The sequence below is a fragment of the Theobroma cacao genome, chromosome 1 (assembly GCF_053813885.1).
Source record: "Theobroma cacao isolate CCN51 chromosome 1, ASM5381388v1, whole genome shotgun sequence".
Classification (NCBI taxonomy): domain Eukaryota; kingdom Viridiplantae; phylum Streptophyta; class Magnoliopsida; order Malvales; family Malvaceae; genus Theobroma; species Theobroma cacao.
In genome coordinates, this window is record NC_142639.1 from 38,492,524 (window position 1) to 38,512,690 (window position 20,167).

The 20,167-nt window shown below is 35.6% G+C and overlaps 3 protein-coding genes across 3 annotated transcripts; 1 reads left to right on the forward strand and 2 right to left on the reverse strand.

Moving 5' to 3' along the window:
- Positions 1-3,525: 3,525 nt before the first annotated feature.
- Positions 3,526-6,546, reverse strand: LOC18613884 (transcription factor bHLH67-like). Its single transcript, XM_007051356.3, has 4 exons — positions 5,903-6,546; positions 4,833-5,498; positions 4,337-4,738; positions 3,526-4,169 (listed from the first exon to the last, which is right to left on the reverse strand). Exons 1-4 carry the CDS (start codon positions 5,933-5,935, stop codon positions 4,101-4,103), a joined length of 1,170 nt encoding a protein of 389 aa, XP_007051418.3. The 5' UTR covers positions 5,936-6,546; the 3' UTR covers positions 3,526-4,100.
- A 2,232-nt stretch (positions 6,547-8,778) lies between these two features.
- On the reverse strand, positions 8,779-13,151 carry ZAT (zinc transporter). Its single transcript, XM_007051357.3, has 4 exons — positions 12,605-13,151; positions 12,148-12,251; positions 11,899-12,057; positions 8,779-10,263 (listed from the first exon to the last, which is right to left on the reverse strand). Exon 4 carries the CDS (start codon positions 10,261-10,263, stop codon positions 9,046-9,048), a length of 1,218 nt encoding a protein of 405 aa, XP_007051419.3. The 5' UTR covers positions 11,899-12,057; positions 12,148-12,251; positions 12,605-13,151; the 3' UTR covers positions 8,779-9,045.
- Positions 13,152-14,575: 1,424 nt separating this feature from the next.
- Positions 14,576-15,448, forward strand: LOC18613886 (putative E3 ubiquitin-protein ligase RHA1A). Its single transcript, XM_007051360.3, has one exon. It carries the CDS (start codon positions 14,696-14,698, stop codon positions 15,275-15,277), a length of 582 nt encoding a protein of 193 aa, XP_007051422.2. The 5' UTR covers positions 14,576-14,695; the 3' UTR covers positions 15,278-15,448.
- Positions 15,449-20,167: the final 4,719 nt, after the last annotated feature.

Consider the following 20,167-nt stretch of genomic DNA (forward strand, 5'->3'; position numbering starts at 1 on the left):
CGAACTTGCATCGTGATTAGAGAAAAAAAAAACAAAAGGTGGAAAAAGAAGAAAGCACAGAGAAAACGATGAAGAACCTTTTATTTTTATTATTTACGCTTAATTTTTCTTTTCTATTCTTTTTTTGGGGTTAAAAAGTCACGTGTTTGTCACGTGAGTTGTCATTTGATCATGATTTGAGTAATTAACCAAAGATGGGGATGTGTTGCTTTGATGAATTATACAGTGACGGAGGAAGGATGAAGAGGGTGAGACTGAGATATGGGGGCCAAAGACATGAAAAGGTTTAACTACTACGACAAAGATTGTCCCCAAAAGAAAAAAAAAAGACAGTTTCTTTCGAGGCGATCTCTCTGGTCACTCTCTGTTCGGATTCGGGATACCCTACGATCAGAAGGGAATCAACCTCTGATTGTGACCCCACTTCACCCTTTGGGACATCACAAAAAACACCCAGGTTTTTAAGCTTTGACCATGTCCAAGCCTGAGAACTACATTTGTTTGCATTTCTTAAGTGCTTCTCTTAGGGGATTAGAGGTGGATATTTTAATGCCTTGAGCTTGATATTAGATGAAAAGCAATGCTAGCTCAGAATTTTTTTTTTCTTCGTTGGAATTTGTAGTGAAACACTGTGCATATAGTACAATCGTACTTGATCCAACTTAACGTTTTCTTCATTGGAATTTGAAGAATGGTGAGATGAGCAGGGTTTTTCTTTTTTTTTTTTTCCTGAATTTGAAGGTGAGTAAATAGCAAAGCAACCACTTAATAGCCATCTACTTGGTTTAGTAGTGCACAATATAGGTACCTTTATTGCAATCTTCTTCATCTAAATCGCCATTTAACAGGCGAAAGTACTCAGACAGGTCCAAAGTGAACTCCAATCAACAAAACCTACCACGGTACTCTAAGAATACCGTGTTGCATGCAATCCAATCATGTTACAGTCCGAGATAGTAAAACCACACAAGCAGCAGGCACTACGTATTTCGATTATAAAAACTCCAAAATGTTTAGGTTACAAAAGAAAAAAACTTAAAATACTAAGTCATGGATGAATCTCAGTACTACTAGTACTGTATAAGAACATTGTTCTTGTTGTAGTTTTCTTAACATGGGACAAGCCGCCTGCACATGAAACCCAAGGAACAGGAACGCGAAAATAACGAAAAAAATTAAGATGCAAAAGAATTTAAGGCCCGATATGGAATAGGGATTTGAAAGCTTTGTTTGTTTTCATGACTCATGAAAGACGCAGTCACATTCCCATGTCACAGCTAGGGATCAAAGTAGGGGCAGATCGCTGCAAAAGATGGAAAACGCAAGGACACTTTACCTTTTACCCTTCTGGAAAAAGAAAAAGTGATCTTCCGGCTGGTCCAAAGTCTTCCCCCTCAGCTCAGCTGACGGCGATTTCTTTAGTAATCCACCACCTTGAGACTTTCAACTTCTCAAATACTACTTTTTAGTTAAAAATCGAAATTTGAATAAGATTAAATGTTAAATATATAGTAAAGCAAAACGTAAGGTAATGCTAATGATAATGTGGAAATGCGTGATTAAAATAAGCTAATGCCAATGATAATATATGGAGATCCGAGATTAATTGCCTTTAGGTTAAATATGCTGGCTCGTCCTTCCCGATGAAACATTCACTTCTTCCAAAATCTGAGACCGATGTTCCCTTTGGATCCATTTTTATATTTTTACCATGGTTGGAGTTGCCCGATGCCGTGGCTCCACTACTCCATGTCTACAACTATACTAGAATATAGTACTATTTTATTAGAGTATCAGCTGAGTTTAAGGTGTAACCAGTGAAGAAAGAGCTTTACGTGTTGAATAGAGGAAACTTGCTTGAAGCGTTCTCTACTTTCTAAGAGCATGCAAACTCTAGAATTTTGAAACAATTTTTTAACTATTTCTTTTTGAGGCATAGTTAAGTACTTAGGCTCTAAGATTAGTGCTTCCGGTACCATATATATTAAAGTGTCACATTAGTCCCAAAAACAGCCAATGATATTCAAGAAATCGATGGGAAATGAATAAGGAAAATCGTCTTGACTGGGAAAGAGCTTAGGATCATTAAAACGAAGCTGATGTCTCATAGAAGAAGGCGGTAATGGTAATCATGGAGCTGTAGCTTGTCTTGTAGGGGTTCAAAAAAGGGCCTAGAAACCGTATGATGTTGGATTGGGACTGACCTCGGGGAAAACGGAAGAAAAGGCTGTAAAAAGAAGGAACGCGAAGACCAAAAATGACTAGGACTTGGCTACAATGGAGGGTGATTTGTCCCTGGCCCGGGGACTTCTTTTGATTCTTTTACATGGGGATGTGTGCCTTAAGCTGCTGCACAGTTTACATTGGCAACTCTCTCTCTCTCTCTCTCTCTCTCTCTCTCTGACACGTATGACAATTTTCAGTGTGGAACGTGGGTTGCTCTTCATCAACCTTTGACTTTGCTTATATCCGTCAAAACCCTCTGGCTGGCTTCTTGCCTTCGTAGTCCGTATCCTGTATCCATCACGTCTACCACGTCACTTGTATGCTTTTCTTAATTTTCACTCCATTAGTCACAACATGTTGTGATTCATTTTGGGGATTTTGGTGTTTAGCTAGAGAGAGTGTGTCACCTCAGAAATTGTCACAGCCAGGGTGAAAGTTTGATAATTTTGCTGAAGCATGAAAGTTTCAGATTGTCATTTCAGTCCAAATACCCCGTTGATAAAATTTAGGAGTCAATGCAACAGGGTAGAAGAGTACCCATGAGGCATGAGCCCATGAACTCTCTGTGGTTCTCGGTGATGCGTCAGGAAAAGGAGACAGTTGGTATTCAGCAAATACTTGCAATCCCAACCCATCCTCCCTGCCATTCTTGTCTTTCCTGTTAGCCCTCCCATAAAGTATTTGATATTCCGGAAGCTGTATATAATTATGAATGATCGCTTTATGATATAGGCCAAAAAGGGGGGGCTCTTCTCGTTACATTTGGCAAGAATAGAGGAGAGAAAAAGAAAAGTTATGACGTTAAATAGACCATCAACCTAAATCTTTGCAGAGTCATGATGAAGAGTGAAAAGGAAATTGTTAACGTTCTAGGTTTTGTTGCTATTTAGTTTCTTAGCTACAAAAATACTAAACTGGGGCCTAACGAGCAGCTAGGAGGACCGAGGAGTGGGCATTACCGCCACCTCTGATTAGTGAGCCGTCTGGAATAAATGACCACTTGTTTTTCTAATCTTCCTTGGTTTCGTCCGCTCCTTACCTTACCTTTGATTTACTGTGTTTTTAGCATCGGATGAAAACGCTGAAAAGATATGACAACGCCTTTTGTTTTTATGTTTTTTGTATTTTCAAAAAAATGGATAAGCTTAACATCGTAGGTCGAAAAAGAAGAAGCGGTCCATGAGGTGGGAGGTGGGAAAGGAGGTGTGCCCAAAAGAACTACAAGAAAGCGAAAAAAGAAAGGTGCAAACAGGAAAAGGCAAAAGAGAAAAGAGTAAGAGGAGAGGACGACATGTATAATGATGAAAACATCCATGTCCATACATACGGACACCCCAAAGTCAATATAAAAAGGGCAGCATCATTCGCAAAAGTGTAATCATGAGATTTAGAAATACAAAGTTTCGAACTTAAATGAAGCCCCCCTTCATCCAGGGCACGCTGGCTAACCAATGGCCCCCACCACCTCAACCTCCCCAGTCACCACCAAAACTAAATAATCTTCCATCGAAATACCAAAGAAAAGGAACGAGCTAAACAAGAATTACATATACATATTTATCATTCTAATATAAGTAGTCATAATTAGTCATAAACAGGGGAAGTTTCTTAAGTTAAGCTGTAAACATCAAGGGCTCTGTCCTGATTTGTCTTGTGGTACAAAACATTGCTTTGAATGGACACAGTGGAAGGTCCCCTCTGTTTCCTTTCTTCTTAACCCAAAGGCCCATTCTTACCTTTTTTTTTTTTGTACCTTCTCCCTTTTTACCTTTTCTTTGGTCTTCTCTTTTTCTAACCCTACTGTACCCTTCAGGAATCAAGTCAGCTACCTAATGACCAAATCTTTTTCTTTTTTTTTTTTTTACCGTTTGAATTTAGCTGAATATTTGATGAACTGCTGCTGCTATCTCATCCGCTGATCTTAGCTTACAATCGTCCTCCATCTGCCATTGCCATTCCCAACATACGCCAGAAAAAAACAAAACAAAACCAACAAAAAAACAAGACAAATGTTTAGAAATTTTGGAACTAGGGTTTGAGCCTGGACTCCTTGAAGAGTCAAAACCCAGGTTAAAAACAAAAAAGAAACAGAAAAAAAAATTAATATTACCTTGAGATTGAAGGAGTAAAGAATAGAAGCTTGAGAAGAGGTAATGTTGAGATGCAAAACTGTTAATCTAAGACTTTCCAGGGTGACAATGGCTTGTAACAACTGACCAGGTCTTCTTGAACACTGAATCTTTAAGTTGACATGGTTGTGTGTTACATTAACCTCTATTTCAGCTGCACCTGACTTGCTTTCGGCCTTGATTTCCTCACCGCAATTCCCATCTTCAGATCCCATTCCAGTCTCCGGCTGTGAAATTTCCATTGCGGACTTTGCCACTGAATTATTACTATTGCTGCTTTCTTCAATTCTTCTCATTCTCTTTTGCGCTTCCAGGGATTGTAGAAGTTGCTCTAGTTCCTTAACAAAGTCAATTGCACCCCCTATAATAGACGCTTGGTCACCCTGTGAAACAAAACAAAACAATGTTTGTTTGAGAAACTAGAGCTACACAAGGTAACAGTGGGATTAAAAAATAGCCGGGATTAGATTGACTTACTCTTTGGATATAAGACGGAGGCATGAGAGAGCGGAGAGAATTGAGATAATCGTTCATTTGACGTCTACGGTTGCGTTCAACTGCAATGTGGGTCATGCGTTGGCTCTCAACTTCTTCTTTGTTCTTGGCTGGCCTTGTTCGTTTTCGCTTTCTTCGTTCTCTAGTGATGGGAGGGGATTTTGTGAAGCTTTTTGGAGGTGAAGAGCCAGAGTTGCCTTCTCTACTACAATTGTCCGCTGTTGCTGACTTTGGTTGGTCTTGGTTGGACTCGGCGCTGACAACTTCAAAGCATGAAATTGAATGTGGGTTTTTTTTAAGGTCTTTGGTCTCAGATTGGACTGGTGACTGTAAGTCAAATATTTCATGGGTGACACAGCTTTCAAGCTCTAGGGCTTGAATTTGGGTTTCCATTTCCGGGATGAAAGGGTTGTTGTTTATCTCCCAAGGCTTCTTCAAGTGTTGCAGTCTCAAAAGTGTCTGAAAGTTGGGTTCTTTGAAGGCAAAAAGTTGAGGGGATTGCACACTTTGAAGCATCTGAAGGAATGGCATTTTGTCTTCTAAGCTTGGTATTGAAAAGTGTGCTTCTTCTTCCTCCCCAAACCTTAAACTCTCTGAGTTAACAAATCCTTGTTCTAAGAATTCCACTTCCAAATGCTCTTCTAAGAACTGCAAGGAATAATTTGAAGGGAGAAAACAAAAAACCAAAAAAAAAAGAGATAGTGTGAAGAAATGAAAGAAATTAAGAAAAATCCTTAACTGGGTTTCACATAATAATCCTCAAAAGATATTTGAAAAAACTACTGTTGCTAATAGGGTGGGGGGCTCGGGGTTTAGTCTCAGCAGAGAAGAGAGAATGAAAGCAGAATGAGAATTGAATGTTAAAGAGAAAGAAGCAGCAGTATGGCAGTAGCAGATACTAGTAATTTCCAGCAAAAAAAAAAACACGCTGCATTGAATGCAAGCATTTTTGGAGGAGTAAATGCAGTCTATATCTTGATTATAGAAACGGGATTCAAGAAAAGAGGGAGTGTAAAAGAAACAGAAGTACTAGAGTAAGCAAAGTAACATACACAAGGATTAATTGGCCCTTGGAGCCTCTCCATAACAGCTTAGTAGTAGTAAGTAGTTGAAGTGATGCCTTAAATTCTGTCTCTTTCTCGTTCTGTATCTCTCTCTCTCTTTCTTAGTTACCAACATTCCATAGTGATGCTAACAAAACAATACAAGTAATAAATGTAACCTCCGAAGAAGTAGATGAAGACCCCATACAGAAACACAATTTATTCCTTAGTTTCTGGTGCTGCTAACACTCCGAAATGGAATAATATTAAATGCTTTGAAGAACTCTCACAGATAGAAAGAAGGAGAGAACTAGAAAGAGGAAAAAGTCACCAGAGTAGAAATGCAACTTGAAGCTGGGGTAAAACAATGGTGAAGAAAATGGAAACGAGAAACAGATGCGGTGAGAAACGAAGGGTGGAAAATACCCAAGTGAGAGCGAGAAGATATACAGGATTGTATTTGGGACTGGGAGAGTTGGTGAGACTTAGCAGAGAGGAGAGAGAGGAGGGAGGTTGTCTGGTTTACAAGGTCCGAAGCATTATTGGCGGTGGCAGTTTTTGTCCAGCAGCGGGGACAGGCAGTTGTGGGGACTCCCCTTTCAAGCGTACTCCAAAGAACAGCTTTGGAAAGTCCTCCTATGGATTGTGTCATCCGTCTGATGATGGGTCATTTCCCTTATAGCGCATCCCCACCATTCTCCAATTTCTTTTTTCTTTTCTTTTAAATCCATCCAAGGTATCCTCCCTTTTACTGCTACGCATATAAGATACAACCTTCATTTTCCGCTGCACATGGGGTCCAATAGTACAATTAAGACTTGCTTTGCCTCCAGGGTGGTAATAGTGACCCTTCAAATTTATTCCACAATCCTTCTGGTTCTGGTTATCAGGACAAGAGAAGATTATACCAATTCAGCTCTACATACATCCCTAACTCAAATGCTTAAATGATTAAATTGATTTCCTTTCAAACTCAATCTCTAATTCGGGTTCCAAAAGAAAAAGAGAGGAAATGTTATCACCTACTCCATGCTGTTACTATTACAAATTTAAGGGGTCAGATTGAGACATAACAGCGAAAGAGATTGATTTTTAATATGGTTAAACTCACATTAAATCCACTAACTCATCATTTTTCTTAAAGGACGAGCATCCTTGGTGTCCCAAGAAACGTGTCGGGGTGTTGCCATTTTCTCATTCTCAGAAGTTGAAAAACCAGCTTCGACGAGCTGTGAGCATATTCTACATTAATTGGCTCAAGGACAGAAAATTTGTCCTCAAGGGGATGCACAAGGAAATTGAATTTTAGATCTGTCTTTTGCTTCAAGTTACCTGTTGAACCAACGAAGAGTCCTCCTTGAGTATGGTTAAGATTTAAATGTACCAATGAGCGGTAATGATTTCAGGGGGCTCACATATTTTGTACTGGTTTCTTGATCAATCTTGTCATGGTAATACTCCACTGGTAAATTTTAAACACTCTCCATGGTAATACTCTGCGACATTGCTCCTATTTTCTAAGTCGGTTTCCCCATTAGAAGGCCCTTCTATGTAGAAAGTTGTATGGAAAATAATCTTCTTGCTTCATCTGTTTTGGAAGTCCCGAATCTCTTGCCTCTACTGTCATATATAAAGCACTACCTCTGCGGCAGCTGCACAGCCTATTAATGCTCTAGAAACTTGGAAGGTTTTGATATCTTCCTTTCTATTTAAGAAATAGTACTAAGAAGATTGCACCTCCCAGCATTTACAGTTCCACAGGACTTACCTAATAATCAAGGCATAACTCTGACTCAAATCTTTCCGAAGCCTAACAAAGACAACAATCTTGACTGCCAGACTTGAGTAATAATTTTTCGGGTTGCTATCAAAACCCCGAAGCTGTCAGCTGTTGTATAAACACCAACCCTGTCTTATAAGGCGATTTCTTTTCCCATTCAATCAATTTATATTAAAAATCTTTGTTCTGAGTGATCATCTTGCATGTGGCAAACTCCCTTCTTTCTACGTCCCTCCAATGGTTCATGAATGGCAAGATATGTATGTGACTAAATGTGTTCATTTTCACATCTTCATAGACCAGCAAAACGCAGAGACAAGAAACGCGAGTTACAGAATGAGACAAACTCAAATCTGATAAAATCGGAGCTTGAGTATTGAGAACACCAAGTTCATTTGATAATGTCTTAAGAATCTTATCCATTTGAACTAGTGTGTACCCATTTTCCACCTATGAAACTATTTTGCACACCTTTAGCCACACAACCAGAGGCATTCTCTTTCTCAAGAAAAATGCAAATTTTGGTCTTGTCCTGTAGTTCTTAGATTATACCCATACAGAGTCACTTCAGAAGAAAATAATAATAACTGTTAAAAATTTACCACTGCCTGCCAAGCTGGCATTAACCTCATAAATAGTACTCTTGTATATCTTCATGGTTAAACCAAAGCCCCAGGATTGCAAGGAACCTTATCCCCTTCTCGAAAGTTGAATTTCATCTTCCTTTTCTATACTTTACTGGTTTCTTCAGCTCATTCACCAGTAACCACGACAGGTTTTAGATGTGAGGGGGGGTGTTTGACGCATTTCGGAGAAAAAAAAAGGGCAAGGGTATGAGGAAAATCTCAAGGTTATGCAAACAGAGCGAGACGATGCCGGTGCCCCCACTTCCCAACATCACATGTCAATCTGTTCATAGTAACTGAATAGGTGTTCACGGACAGGTGCTTACCCCTATCCCATATGATCCTTGTGACGCAAAAATTCAATTGGTGGTAGACCCCAATTATTGGAGACAGTTGATACGCAACCTGTGTTGGTAAAGATTGCTAATTTTCTTTCACAGTGCTAATTTTCTTTCACAGCATGATGAAAACTTTTCCCCTAAGAAGAAAAATGCATACATCTATTGAACTGAAATGGTAATAAACATGAAACTGACAGAAAGAGATGATTCGACAAATGAAATTTACAGGATACCTACTGATTTAAATCTTGGATATGGACCACGAAGCAGAAAATGATGCGCTAATTAAGATAAATATCAGCTATATGCCGCCTATATATATAAAGTTTAATACTTTGCATATAGAAAGATTTCAAAAGAGAAGACAATGAGGCCCCAAGCAAGTTCTAAAATTCTGCACTTCGATTAACGCTCTACCTGTATCGTAACATGACTGATATTATACTCCCTTCTGATGTACTCTATTACATTGTCTAAAACCATGTCTGCATCTGCTTCTGGCCTGATTTTGACATGGCAAGCCAACAGGACCTTCCCCACAGTAATGGCCCATATATGCAGCTCGTGAATGGCCACCACATCCCCCATCTCCAACAGCCCCCTTTCCAGCTTTGTTGCATCAATCTCTCTTGGTGTACTCTCCATCAGCACTTCAAGTATGCTCCGCAACATTTTTATCGTAGTCCCCAAAACAACAACCGAAAAAACTAGTGTGCAAATCAGATCAACTATTTTCCATTTGGGCTTATACCATATGATTGCACCCCCAATCATCACTCCAATACTTTGAATAGAATCCCCCAGTACATGAAGATAAGCACCCTGGACATTTATATTCCTTCCTTTTGGTTTATTGAGCAGCGGCTCTGACTGATCTTCATGAGCATGGTGGTGCTCATTTGTGGTATGCTCTGCATCATCACTTTGAAGGTGGTGCTCAGTCTTGGAGTGCTCCTCATGATGATGGTGGTGGTGTTCTCCTGTGGAGTGTCCCTCATGATGATGGTGTGTGGTAATGCTCACTCCATGACTGTGACCAATACCATGACCGTGATCACCGTGGCTATGGCCATGGTCATGGCCCAATAAGAGAGCCATGATGATATTAACCACTAGTCCGAAAGTAGCAACAAGGAACATTAGAAACCCATTCACCTCACCTGTGTTATTAATGAGTCTAACAATGGCTTCATATACTAAAATTCCTGCAAGCAACCATATCATCTGGATGGAGACTAAGGCCCCGAGAATCTCAATCCTAAAAAATCCATAAGATTGACGGGGAGTGGCTTCCCAGCCAGCAGCCCATAATGAGAACAAGGAGATGGCAAAAGCTGCAACATCTGACAGCAAATGTGCTGCATCAGTTAATATAGCTAGACTATTGGCTTTGATGCCACCTACTACTTCTACACTCATGAAGATGATGCAAAGTGCCACCGCAATGAAGAGCTTGCGCATGGATGCTGATCGCTCTTCAGCATCTTTAGAGTTAGTACCAGCATCCGAAAATCCACAAGTTGTTTCCCCACAAATCTTACTCCCTCCAACACTCCTTTCCTCATCAGCAGCATCCACAATTATTTCAACAAATTGCCTGTACTGAGGATTTTGCAAATCCATCTGAAAATTGATGGCAATTATAAAAGTATTATCAATACCATAACCACAACTTTTCTAAATGAGACATGTAATCATGTAGAACCAGAAAACATCTCTGCAACTAACTTTATGGCAACATACTCTTATTTAAGCCCCAAAAGTTTTGTCTTTTGTTTGGGAAAACACTATGAGAATCAACATCTACACAAGTTCACAATTTTATGCATCACAAAGGGTAAAAGAACCTGATCTACTTATTTATTGTTTCTAATTCTTTGATAACTAACAATAAAGAATTAGAGGGGTAAAAAGCATTAAAGCATATAACAACACAAACATCAGCAATAGATAACTTTTGAGAGTCACATAATCACCAAGACTAATAAATACTTCAAGAACTTTCTTAAAGCAAAATGAAATTTTAAACAAATGGCCTCCTTTCTTCATTTGTATAATATATCAGCATTGACACTTCAGTACAGTACTGACCACTAGAGAACTGTGCTCATCCAAAAAGCCTTGGGAAATTATACCGTAAATGCAGGAAAGAGGCAAATGCACATGATGTCTTTGAAACAGAGCATCATTTACACTAACCAGGCACAAGCAGTAGGCTTAAGACACAGCAGGTGGTGTTAACTGTTGAGTGCATAAACTTAAATTATGCAATGAAGAAAGCATTAGCAAAATAAACTTGTGATGTTGTGCTTGTTTCCTAATATTTGAAGCAACAGATCAAACTAGCAGTGGGATGTATGCTTGCCAAACATCATACAAACTGCTTAGATTAAGCACCCAACAAAATCCAATAATCACTGCCACTCTAAAGGAAACTCAAAAAGTATCCCAAAGCTCCCATAAGTAAATGAATTGTCCCTTACGTATACAGAATTATCTCATTAATCTCTATGCAAAGGCATTCTCTTCCACTTGCCTAGCTTTTCTAGCCAGATTTCATGATGTGCAGCAGTTCTCGGCTCAGTTTATTTTCCAACTAAGGTTACCATACAAGTAATTAACAAAGGTTGAACACAAGCAACTGTAGCTCAACTGGTAATTCCAAGAAACCATTGAGAAGAGAACTCATCGTGTTGACCTCAAAAGACAAATTCAATTCCATGTAAAAATTAACAAACTAGGAAAACAAGGAACCAGAGTAATTATTTTGAACCTAGAGTAGATGCCTCAAAGGGACTGATAGAAAAGAACATAAGAAGTTGAAATCATAAATATCACAGACAAAAACCATGAGCCAAAAAATGAGTGTCCTGTTGCTGAAACATCGACTTTTAGCCAATGAAAAACTTCCTCATATGCAACTACTTTCTTCTCTATAACCACAAAACAACTTCCCCAGATTGCAGCATCATATAGAAGAGCATCAAACACGAGAATGATTATTCCAGTAATTTTTTGAAAATGGGTACAAAACAGAATAACTGCCCTATAGAGCTACAAACAAATTGAAAGAAAAAAAAATTTGTTTATAAGAATTAAGCAGAAACTCACTAATCTCAAAGCTTCTGAAAAGTTTGTAGCTATAAATAAAAAAATTAGCAGAGAAAAAGTTCAACATCAGGATGCTAGCGATGCCTATAAATGCATTACTCAAAGATGCATATAGATGAGGGAGAAAAGCGACAGCAAGAATGTTACCTTGCAAGGAGCTAAATGTCTAGCAGAATGGATTATCGAATATTTAAAGACAAAAGATATCTGGCACGGAGAATGACAGGTGAAAGGGTCACAAACTAACCACAGCAAAACCCAGCACCCTCAACGATTACCATTTGCCAAGGCAAGTGATGAATGATCCTGTTACCGGCAATCAAAATAACTTGTAAAAGCTGTTTATTTTAAAGCTAACCATAACAATTAGTCTTATATCTGGTAATCATCTGTAACCTGGAAGTATTTTATTGATTAAGCCAAAGTACAGGGAGAACTTGCTTCACGCAAAAAACCAACCAATCTTGCATCACATTCTTGGGCAGCTCTATTGTATTTCCCTTCAAAAATTGAATCAAACATGGGATACACACTAAAAAAGCAGTTTTAATCTATTTCGACACCATAGACAAAGGGAATTAAGTATGCCGAAATATGTGAACTACCATGCAACCACTAATCAAAGCTACATTAGAATAGAAAGAGAAAGTACATTAAGAAATTATGACTATTAAATATTTTGAAATGGGTCTCTCGAATGCAAGGATAGAACAACCCAAAAGGCCATAACCAGGTAGAACAGCAAACCCCGTAAGTATTGAAATGTTATTATATGATGGAGAAAGACTAAATATAGTTAAAAGTACAGATTTTGGGGAAAAAAAAGAAGTAGGCAGAGTAATACTAGAACTACCTTTGATGCTGAGGTGATAATTTGATATAGAAGTTATGGAAAGCTTGTACCTCTGTTGAAGTTGAAGCCCCTGGCCTTGGGAGTGGGATTCTTTATAGGCAGCCAGCAAATGAGAAATGGACAATTTCCGATGGATGTAGTCGACTACCGCTAGGCACTCATCTGTCATATTCCAACATTACCCTCACCAGACTTTCCTACACCAGCAGAAGACCGAACCTAACTAAACTTACATTTCCAAATACCAGTCAACCCAAAGACTAAAAACATGAACTTGTTGTTATGAATGGTAAGAGAAGTACACAAATCCTTTTTCAATCATTCATTCATTCAATCTTTTATGGAATTTGCACATGGGGATGACTCATAATTGATAATGGTACAAAAAAAAAAAAGGCAAACAGTTCATAATAGAAACTACTACTACTATAAGTTTTGGAAATTCTTCAGCCAAAGGAAGGAGGATCTTCCTGGTGTTTTGTCTTGTACCAGCTTCATTTTATGACAGAGATCTAATAGCTGTGGAGAAGTTGTAACAGCTTTAACAAGAACATGTACTACTAGTATATAAAAATGGTAGTAACTTTAGTAAGTGATCATGCTCAATGGTGGACAAAACGTTCCCAAGAAGTATCTAGTTGTAATAATCACGTGTTCCTTGCTAAATGACTTTGCTGCAATTGGTCTGCCACGAAGCAAGTATGACCCTTTTTCTTTTTTTCATAATCAAATCCATTAGGAGAATTTAAACTCTTTTTAGGGTTCTGTAAAGATGATTAGTAATTAGGTACATGTTGTGTCCCTTTCACAAACTGTGGGTGATTATCTTTTGCAATAATCACAAACAAACAAGCTAATTAATGTGACATAATTTTAATTAAAATGTCTTGTCTGTCATCCACTTTGTGATAAAGACCAAGCTAGAGCCATTAAGGTCATTGGGATCTAGGCTTAACACTTGGACAGCGTGTCAAAAGTTCCGGGCTCCTCCCACTATGAGAAAAGCCCAAACATTGTGGGCATTCATTAGCATTTTTAATCAGACAATGAACTGTGTGTGGTCAACGGTGGTTACACACCAAGTAAGGACCACCATTAAGCCCAGCATGTGGAACAACCTCACGGATTTTATTTTATTTTTTTCTGTTTCTTCAATTTTTTTTTTGAAAAGTAGTGAATTTTTATTAATAAAATAAAAGCTGAATATACTATTAAATAATAGGTATTGATATTTAATGAATGTTTTTCTTTTTTAATGAATGTTTCTTTCATCTTTGAATTTAACATACTATTAAGTGTTACTTTCTGTGAATTTAAACGTGACCATTCAATTTTTTGAATGAAGAGTGATATGTTTTGTCAAGAGGAAGGAAAATAAGTACATACATTAGAGTTCAATATATATGAGAAATGGCAGAGAAATGTGCCAAAGTTAAAATATGCCAATAAAATCTAGTTCTTAACATATATTTTGTGTTAACATATATTGAATATGCCAATAATTGGCAGAGACAGAGCCAGGGACTTAACATATATTTTGTGTCCAAAGTCTTTCAAATGAATATTCTTCGTTTCACCGTTAACATCTTAAAGACTCGCTTTTAATTCTGCTGACTAACTAGAATTCCAAAACGAAGAATCTTACCTGCTAAGTATAGATATCCAATTTTTTTTATATCGTAAGATTGATCCTATAATACATAGCAAGAGAAGGAAATATATGAAAACAAACAGGAAAAAGCCCATGGTGTCGTTACTGTCAAGGCTTGAATTCGAGTTCTTATGAGGCTAAAGAGAAGCTTAAATTTGTGGAGTTGAATAGGTAAAATGTATGTAATTTATTATCTAAAAGTTTTAAATTAACTATATATACCAAACTTTGTTGTCACTCACTTGAATTCTGGCTGACTTACCTAACGTACTAATTAAGTTTATTATTTGTTACTTTTTGTTTTATATTTTCTTCATGTATATATAATTCCATAACTGATTCTCAAATCTTCCAGGTTCCCCGTTAAGTTCTCACTCTGAACCCTCCCTTCCCTTCTTTCATAGCGCCTTGATTCTGAAGTTTTCAACTGTATCTGAATCATGATACAACCTTTCAATTCCATTAAATTTTCACAACTGATGGTTATAACACTTCTCACGCACCTGTTAACACATCTTAAATTCGTTCTGATGGTGAAAGACTTCGGTTGGTGTCAAGTCCAGAAGCTCTCCAAGCTCTTTCAAGAACATGGTTCAAGTTATCATCAGGATCACCAAGGTTGCGCGGAAGCAGATAACGAGGAACGCCCCTCACCTGCTCTTGTACCGGTACCCTTCATGAGCCATGTGGTGTCAACTCTGATAAAGACCAAGCTCCCAGTAGTTGAATTCAGCAGATCAAAATTGCAAGGCATTGGGGAGCAATCTGTAGTTTGTGCAATATGCTTGGCATGCATCAAGGGAAGTGAAGAAATCAGAGAGCTCGCAAATTGTAGCCATGCGTATCACAGGGAGTGCGTTGATGGGTGGGTTGATCAGGGTCATGGGACGTGTCCCCTGTGCAGGCTTAAGCTACTGCCTTGTCAAGCTGATGGGGATGCAATTAAAGGTGAAAAAGATCCATGGAGGTCGGAAAGATTTGCTTATCTGTTTGGTGAGGATTATTTGTTTGATACCTATTGACCCGTGTTATTTCTGCCAAAACTGAGAACTTACATTTGTACTTTCTTTCAATCAAGAGTTTCATTAGCATATTTTTCTTCCTCTTCTGGACTGCTTTCTCTCGGTTCAATATGTTCAAATTAACGCTGTAATGAAAGCCTGAATAACGCAATACCGCTTCCTTCATTTTTAAGCAATGCGCAGACCACCATTGAAGAGATTATTGGCTCTTCATGATGCTTATCAACGTTCAGAGTATATAAATATATATATATATATATATATATATATATATATATATATATATATATTTATATGGCTTTGAAATCAAGGACTCCACCAACATGAATTTTCTATTAATTTTATTAGTCCAAAATTTAAAATTCTTTGACCATGTTCCTCGATTTGTTGGAAAGTTAAAGTATACACACAAATGTAAATCTACAACTACAATGATCTTGGAAATATACAAACCTAATTGAATACTTATATTTATAAATAATTTTGGATTAATTAATATATTTATCAACATTACCGCTGTATAGATTAATTAAGTCAATATTTTCAAACACACATATGGTTCATATATACTAGCATTTCAATTTTTATTTTTTTTACATTAAAATAACCCTAGAATATTACATAGTGTGATATGTACCTCCCCATGAAATTTGTACTGATAATATATATATAAAGAGAGAGAGAGAGAGAGAGAGAGAGAATGGTTCAACTCATTTCATATGTATTTTTATAATTTTTTTTTGAATTGGATGAAGGGGGATTTTTTATTCCTGAAGCAAGAAGATCATACAAAACCAATAAACTAAATACTTGGTATATGTACCTTTATAAATTTATTATGACTAAAATATTGTTTTACTCTTGCTTGTTGAGATTTATGGAAAATGACAGTGGCTTCAAATTTCAAACATTAAAACCACGAGCATTCAATCAAATTATCATCTGGGTCGCTATACTCATTTGATTTAAATCAAAACCGCACTCATAGGTAGTTAAATTCAATAAACAAAATGAATAAAAAATGTTCCTAAATAGTGGAAACTAAATGAGTGATCCAGACGTAATTGAAAGTCATTGCTTTACATAGCTTATTTTAAGATGCTAGACTTAGGCAATTAAGGGGCATGGGCGAGCCTAAAGCTCTTTGTACTAATCCAACTCTGATTTTCCAAGGTACATGATAGTCATGCATCGCAATTGGGCACTCCAAACTCAAAGTAATACAAGAGTATTGTCTTGCAGGGAAATAAGAGTGTGTCTGCCTTGACTAACGGGCCAGATTTATTAATTTTTTATTAAAAAAAGTGCTGATATTTGGAAAAGTGTAAGAGAGTTTAAGGGCGAGGGAGCTTCCTCGGTTCCAACGTTCCACTTACATGTTTTAAATTTAATAAATGGGGCACTATTTAATGTGAAATAATTAATATAAGTAAAACAATTACTTTGTACGTAATAATCACTTTACATTAATGACAAGAATAAGTATAAGAGAAAGCTGTACCTAAATAAGTATAAGAGAATAAGATAAAAAAGAGAAACACTTGTACTTTAGAAAAAGACTAAAAGAAAAACTTTTTAATTATCTTCACATCTGAACCATCAAGTCAAACTCTCCAAAGCATCTCAAAATGAACTAACCCATGAACCTTGTCATTTATTTTAGGTTATTTTCACTATATTCGTGTGAAATGGCTACTCTGTGCAAAATAGTTGTTTTATTTATATTAGTTGTTCTACATGAAATAGCGCTTCACTTATTTTAACTGTTTCGTGTGAAATAGTACTTCACTTGTTTTAATTGTTCTGTATAAAGTAGTGTTTCACTTGTAAGAGTTGTCTTCAATATTCTCTGTACAATATTATGTTATAAAATAATTCTTTAAAGAATAGGTAATAACTAAAATTAAGTATCTACATTTTACCCCTACATAAGTAAAACTTTGGGTAGTAAAGCCTCCAATAGTACTACCTTAGATAGTAACACCTTAGCCAGTAATGTTTCAAATGGTAAGATGTTACTGTCTCATATAATAATATTTTTTTCATAAAATATTATTCTCAAAATATAAATCGTAAAAGGAAAATTAATTTTTTTTTCATAAAAACTTTGATTCTATATGCTTTATAAATATGAAACTATTATGAACAATTTTCTTTATTCAAAATCTAAACAAAACAAAATTCAATTCAAGGTCTGTTCTTTTGCAAATATGTTTTTTAGCAAGTAAGTTTTTTTTCTTCATCTTCTTATAATTTCTTATTTGTTCTCTTTTTTTTATATTTATTTTCTTGCTTTTCAAAAAAATATTAATTTTTTTTGCTTGTTGCCCTTGCATGAATTTTTCTTTTAATTGAAATTGGAGAAAAGAAAAATTTTCATGCATAAGATGAATTTTTTTATTGAAAGAGTTTTTATATATATATATATGTATATATGTTTAAGTAAATAAATAAATTATTTAATTTTAGAAAAAAATTTAAAATAAGAATTATTTATGTTTTAAAAAAATTATCTTGATAAGAAAAAATCTTTTTGAAATAAGAATTTATTTCAAGTCATGATTTATAATTTATAGCATAAAGTAAATTGCAAAAGCAAAAGTGAAAAAAAAGAGGTGAACACAAGAAAGAATAAAGTAAATTGCAAAAGCAAAAGTGAAAAAAAAAAGGGTAAACACAAGGAAGAATTCTTTTTTTTATTTAATTGACTTTTACCGTCTTTGACAGCAAAGAGAACATTAAAGTAACGAAACAAATAAGAGGTGAAGTGATTGAAGTAAATAAAAGCTGGCACATGTCGGCCTTTTGTATCCTCTTTAACCGCAGCTTGTGCTGGTTGTAACCAAAAAGCTGACGTGTAGGCTGGCTTTTCTTTGGTTCTCTTCACTCCGACTTGTCTACATATAGAAGTTGACATGAAGGGAATAACCAAATTCCCAGCTTTTTAATGATATTCTTCGCATAATTTTCAAAAAACAAAATTTGTTCTGGTGGTTTCTCTTCTTTTTGCCTGTTAAATGTTTCTCTCAAAAGTTACACATGCAAGAAATTTAAAATAAAATAATAATTCTATTTTAAAAACAAACAAAAATATCAAAATAAGCTTTAAGACAAAACATTAATTAAATAAAAAAAATTTCTTGTTGTGTTTGCTTGTCTTTTACACTTTTACTTTTATAATTTTACTTTTAACTACAAATTATAAATCATGACTTGAAACAAATCTTTGTTTTAAGAAAAAAAAATTTCCTTTAGCTTACCAAGATAGTTTTCTTATGAAACATAAATAATGCTTGTTCTAAGTTCTTCTTTTAAAATCAAACAATTTATTTATTTACTTAAACGTATATATATACATAAAAAAATTTTAATTAAAAAGCCTCATCTCATGTATGAAAATTTTTCTTTTACCATATAAAAAAAATTTCATGTGGAGGGCAACAAGCAAAGAAATTTAATTTTTTGAAAAAACAAGAAAATGCAAATAAAAGAAGAGAGAGACCAAGTAAACAAGAAATTATAAGAAGAAGAAGAATAATAATAACTTGCTTAATCAAAAAGATTCACAAAACAACAGATCTTACTATGAATTTTGTTTTACTTGGAATTTGAATGAAGAAAATTGTTCATAATAAGTTTCATATTTGTAAGGCATATAGAATTAAAATTTTTATGAAAAAAGATTAACTTTCATTTTACGATTTGTACTTTGAGTAATTATTTTATGAAAAATATATTATTACATGATCAATCAAATATTATACAAGATAATAACATGTTACTACTTGAAGCATCACTAACTAAGGTGTTATTGTCTAAGGCAAGTACAACCCGAGGCATTACTACTGAAAGTATTACTGTACAATACATTATAGTACAAAATAAAACTTTTATATTCAAAATTAATACATAAGAATTATTTTTAAGAAATAATTCTTATGCAAAAGGCAAAAATGGAGATAGTCAATATTAGTTAATACTTATTCTCTAAAAAATTATTTTACAATATAATATTGTAAAGAGAATAATAAGAACAACCATTACAAGTGAAGCGCTACTTCACGTAGAATAAGTAAAACAAGTGAAGTACTGCCTCACGTAAAACAATTAAAACAAGTTAATACTACTTCATGCAGAACAACTAGAATAAGTGGAGTACTATTCCATGTGGAACAATTAATATTATTAGAATAACCACTTCACATAGATAGTAGTGAAAGCAACCTGAAATAAGTGGCAGTGTTTATGAGTACTTTCATCTTGTGATGTTTCAGAGAGTTTGTCTTGGTGGCTCAGATCTAGAGGTAATTAAAAGGTCTTATTCTTAACATTTTCTTGAATTACAAGTGTTTCACCCTTTTACCTTATTCTCATGTACCTGTTCATGTACACCTTGTTTTATTTTGTATATCTGTTCACATACAGCTTTTTCTCTAAACTTGTTCTCATATAGCTTTCTTATAGACCTCGTCTCTATTACCTTTTACTCGATAACAAGTCTTATTACAATCAGTTACTTCAATAATCACTCACATTATATGCAATAAAATCACCACCTTAATGTCCACATAATGTGTTACAATAACGGTTACTCTCATTAAAGCTCTTCATAATAATGTCATTCATTAAGCGCATTAAAGCCTATTCTGAAATAACTGTCACTTTTGACACTATATATAGAGCTTCACAATTCATTTAGAGGGACTTCTTTTCCTCAGAGAGCTAACACATTCTCTTATAGAGCTTCTCTCTTTAAATTCTCTCTCTAATTCTCTTTTATTCCTTAATTTTCTTCTTATTCTCTTCCACTTGTCATGACATTCAATACTTCAGGAATTGCTCCGATTTTTCTCTGCATCACCTTCGACGTATCCTTTTACTTTTTTGTAA

Excerpts from the sequence above, each read along its gene's own strand:
- LOC18613884 (XM_007051356.3), bottom strand. The coding sequence starts at position 5,935 with ATGGAGAGGCTCCAAGGGCCAATTAATCCTTGT. Across the intron at positions 5,499-5,902 it reads AAGGGCCAATTAATCCTTGT|TTCTTAGAAGAGCATTTGGA; the intron begins GTATGTTACTTT and ends TATTCCTTGCAG. Across the intron at positions 4,739-4,832 it reads CTCCGTCTTATATCCAAAGA|GGTGACCAAGCGTCTATTAT; the intron begins GTAAGTCAATCT and ends TTTGTTTCACAG.
- ZAT (XM_007051357.3), bottom strand. The coding sequence starts at position 10,263 with ATGGATTTGCAAAATCCTCAGTACAGGCAATTTGTTGAAATAATTGTG.
- LOC18613886 (XM_007051360.3), top strand. The coding sequence starts at position 14,696 with ATGATACAACCTTTCAATTCCATTAAATTTTCACAACTGATGGTTATA.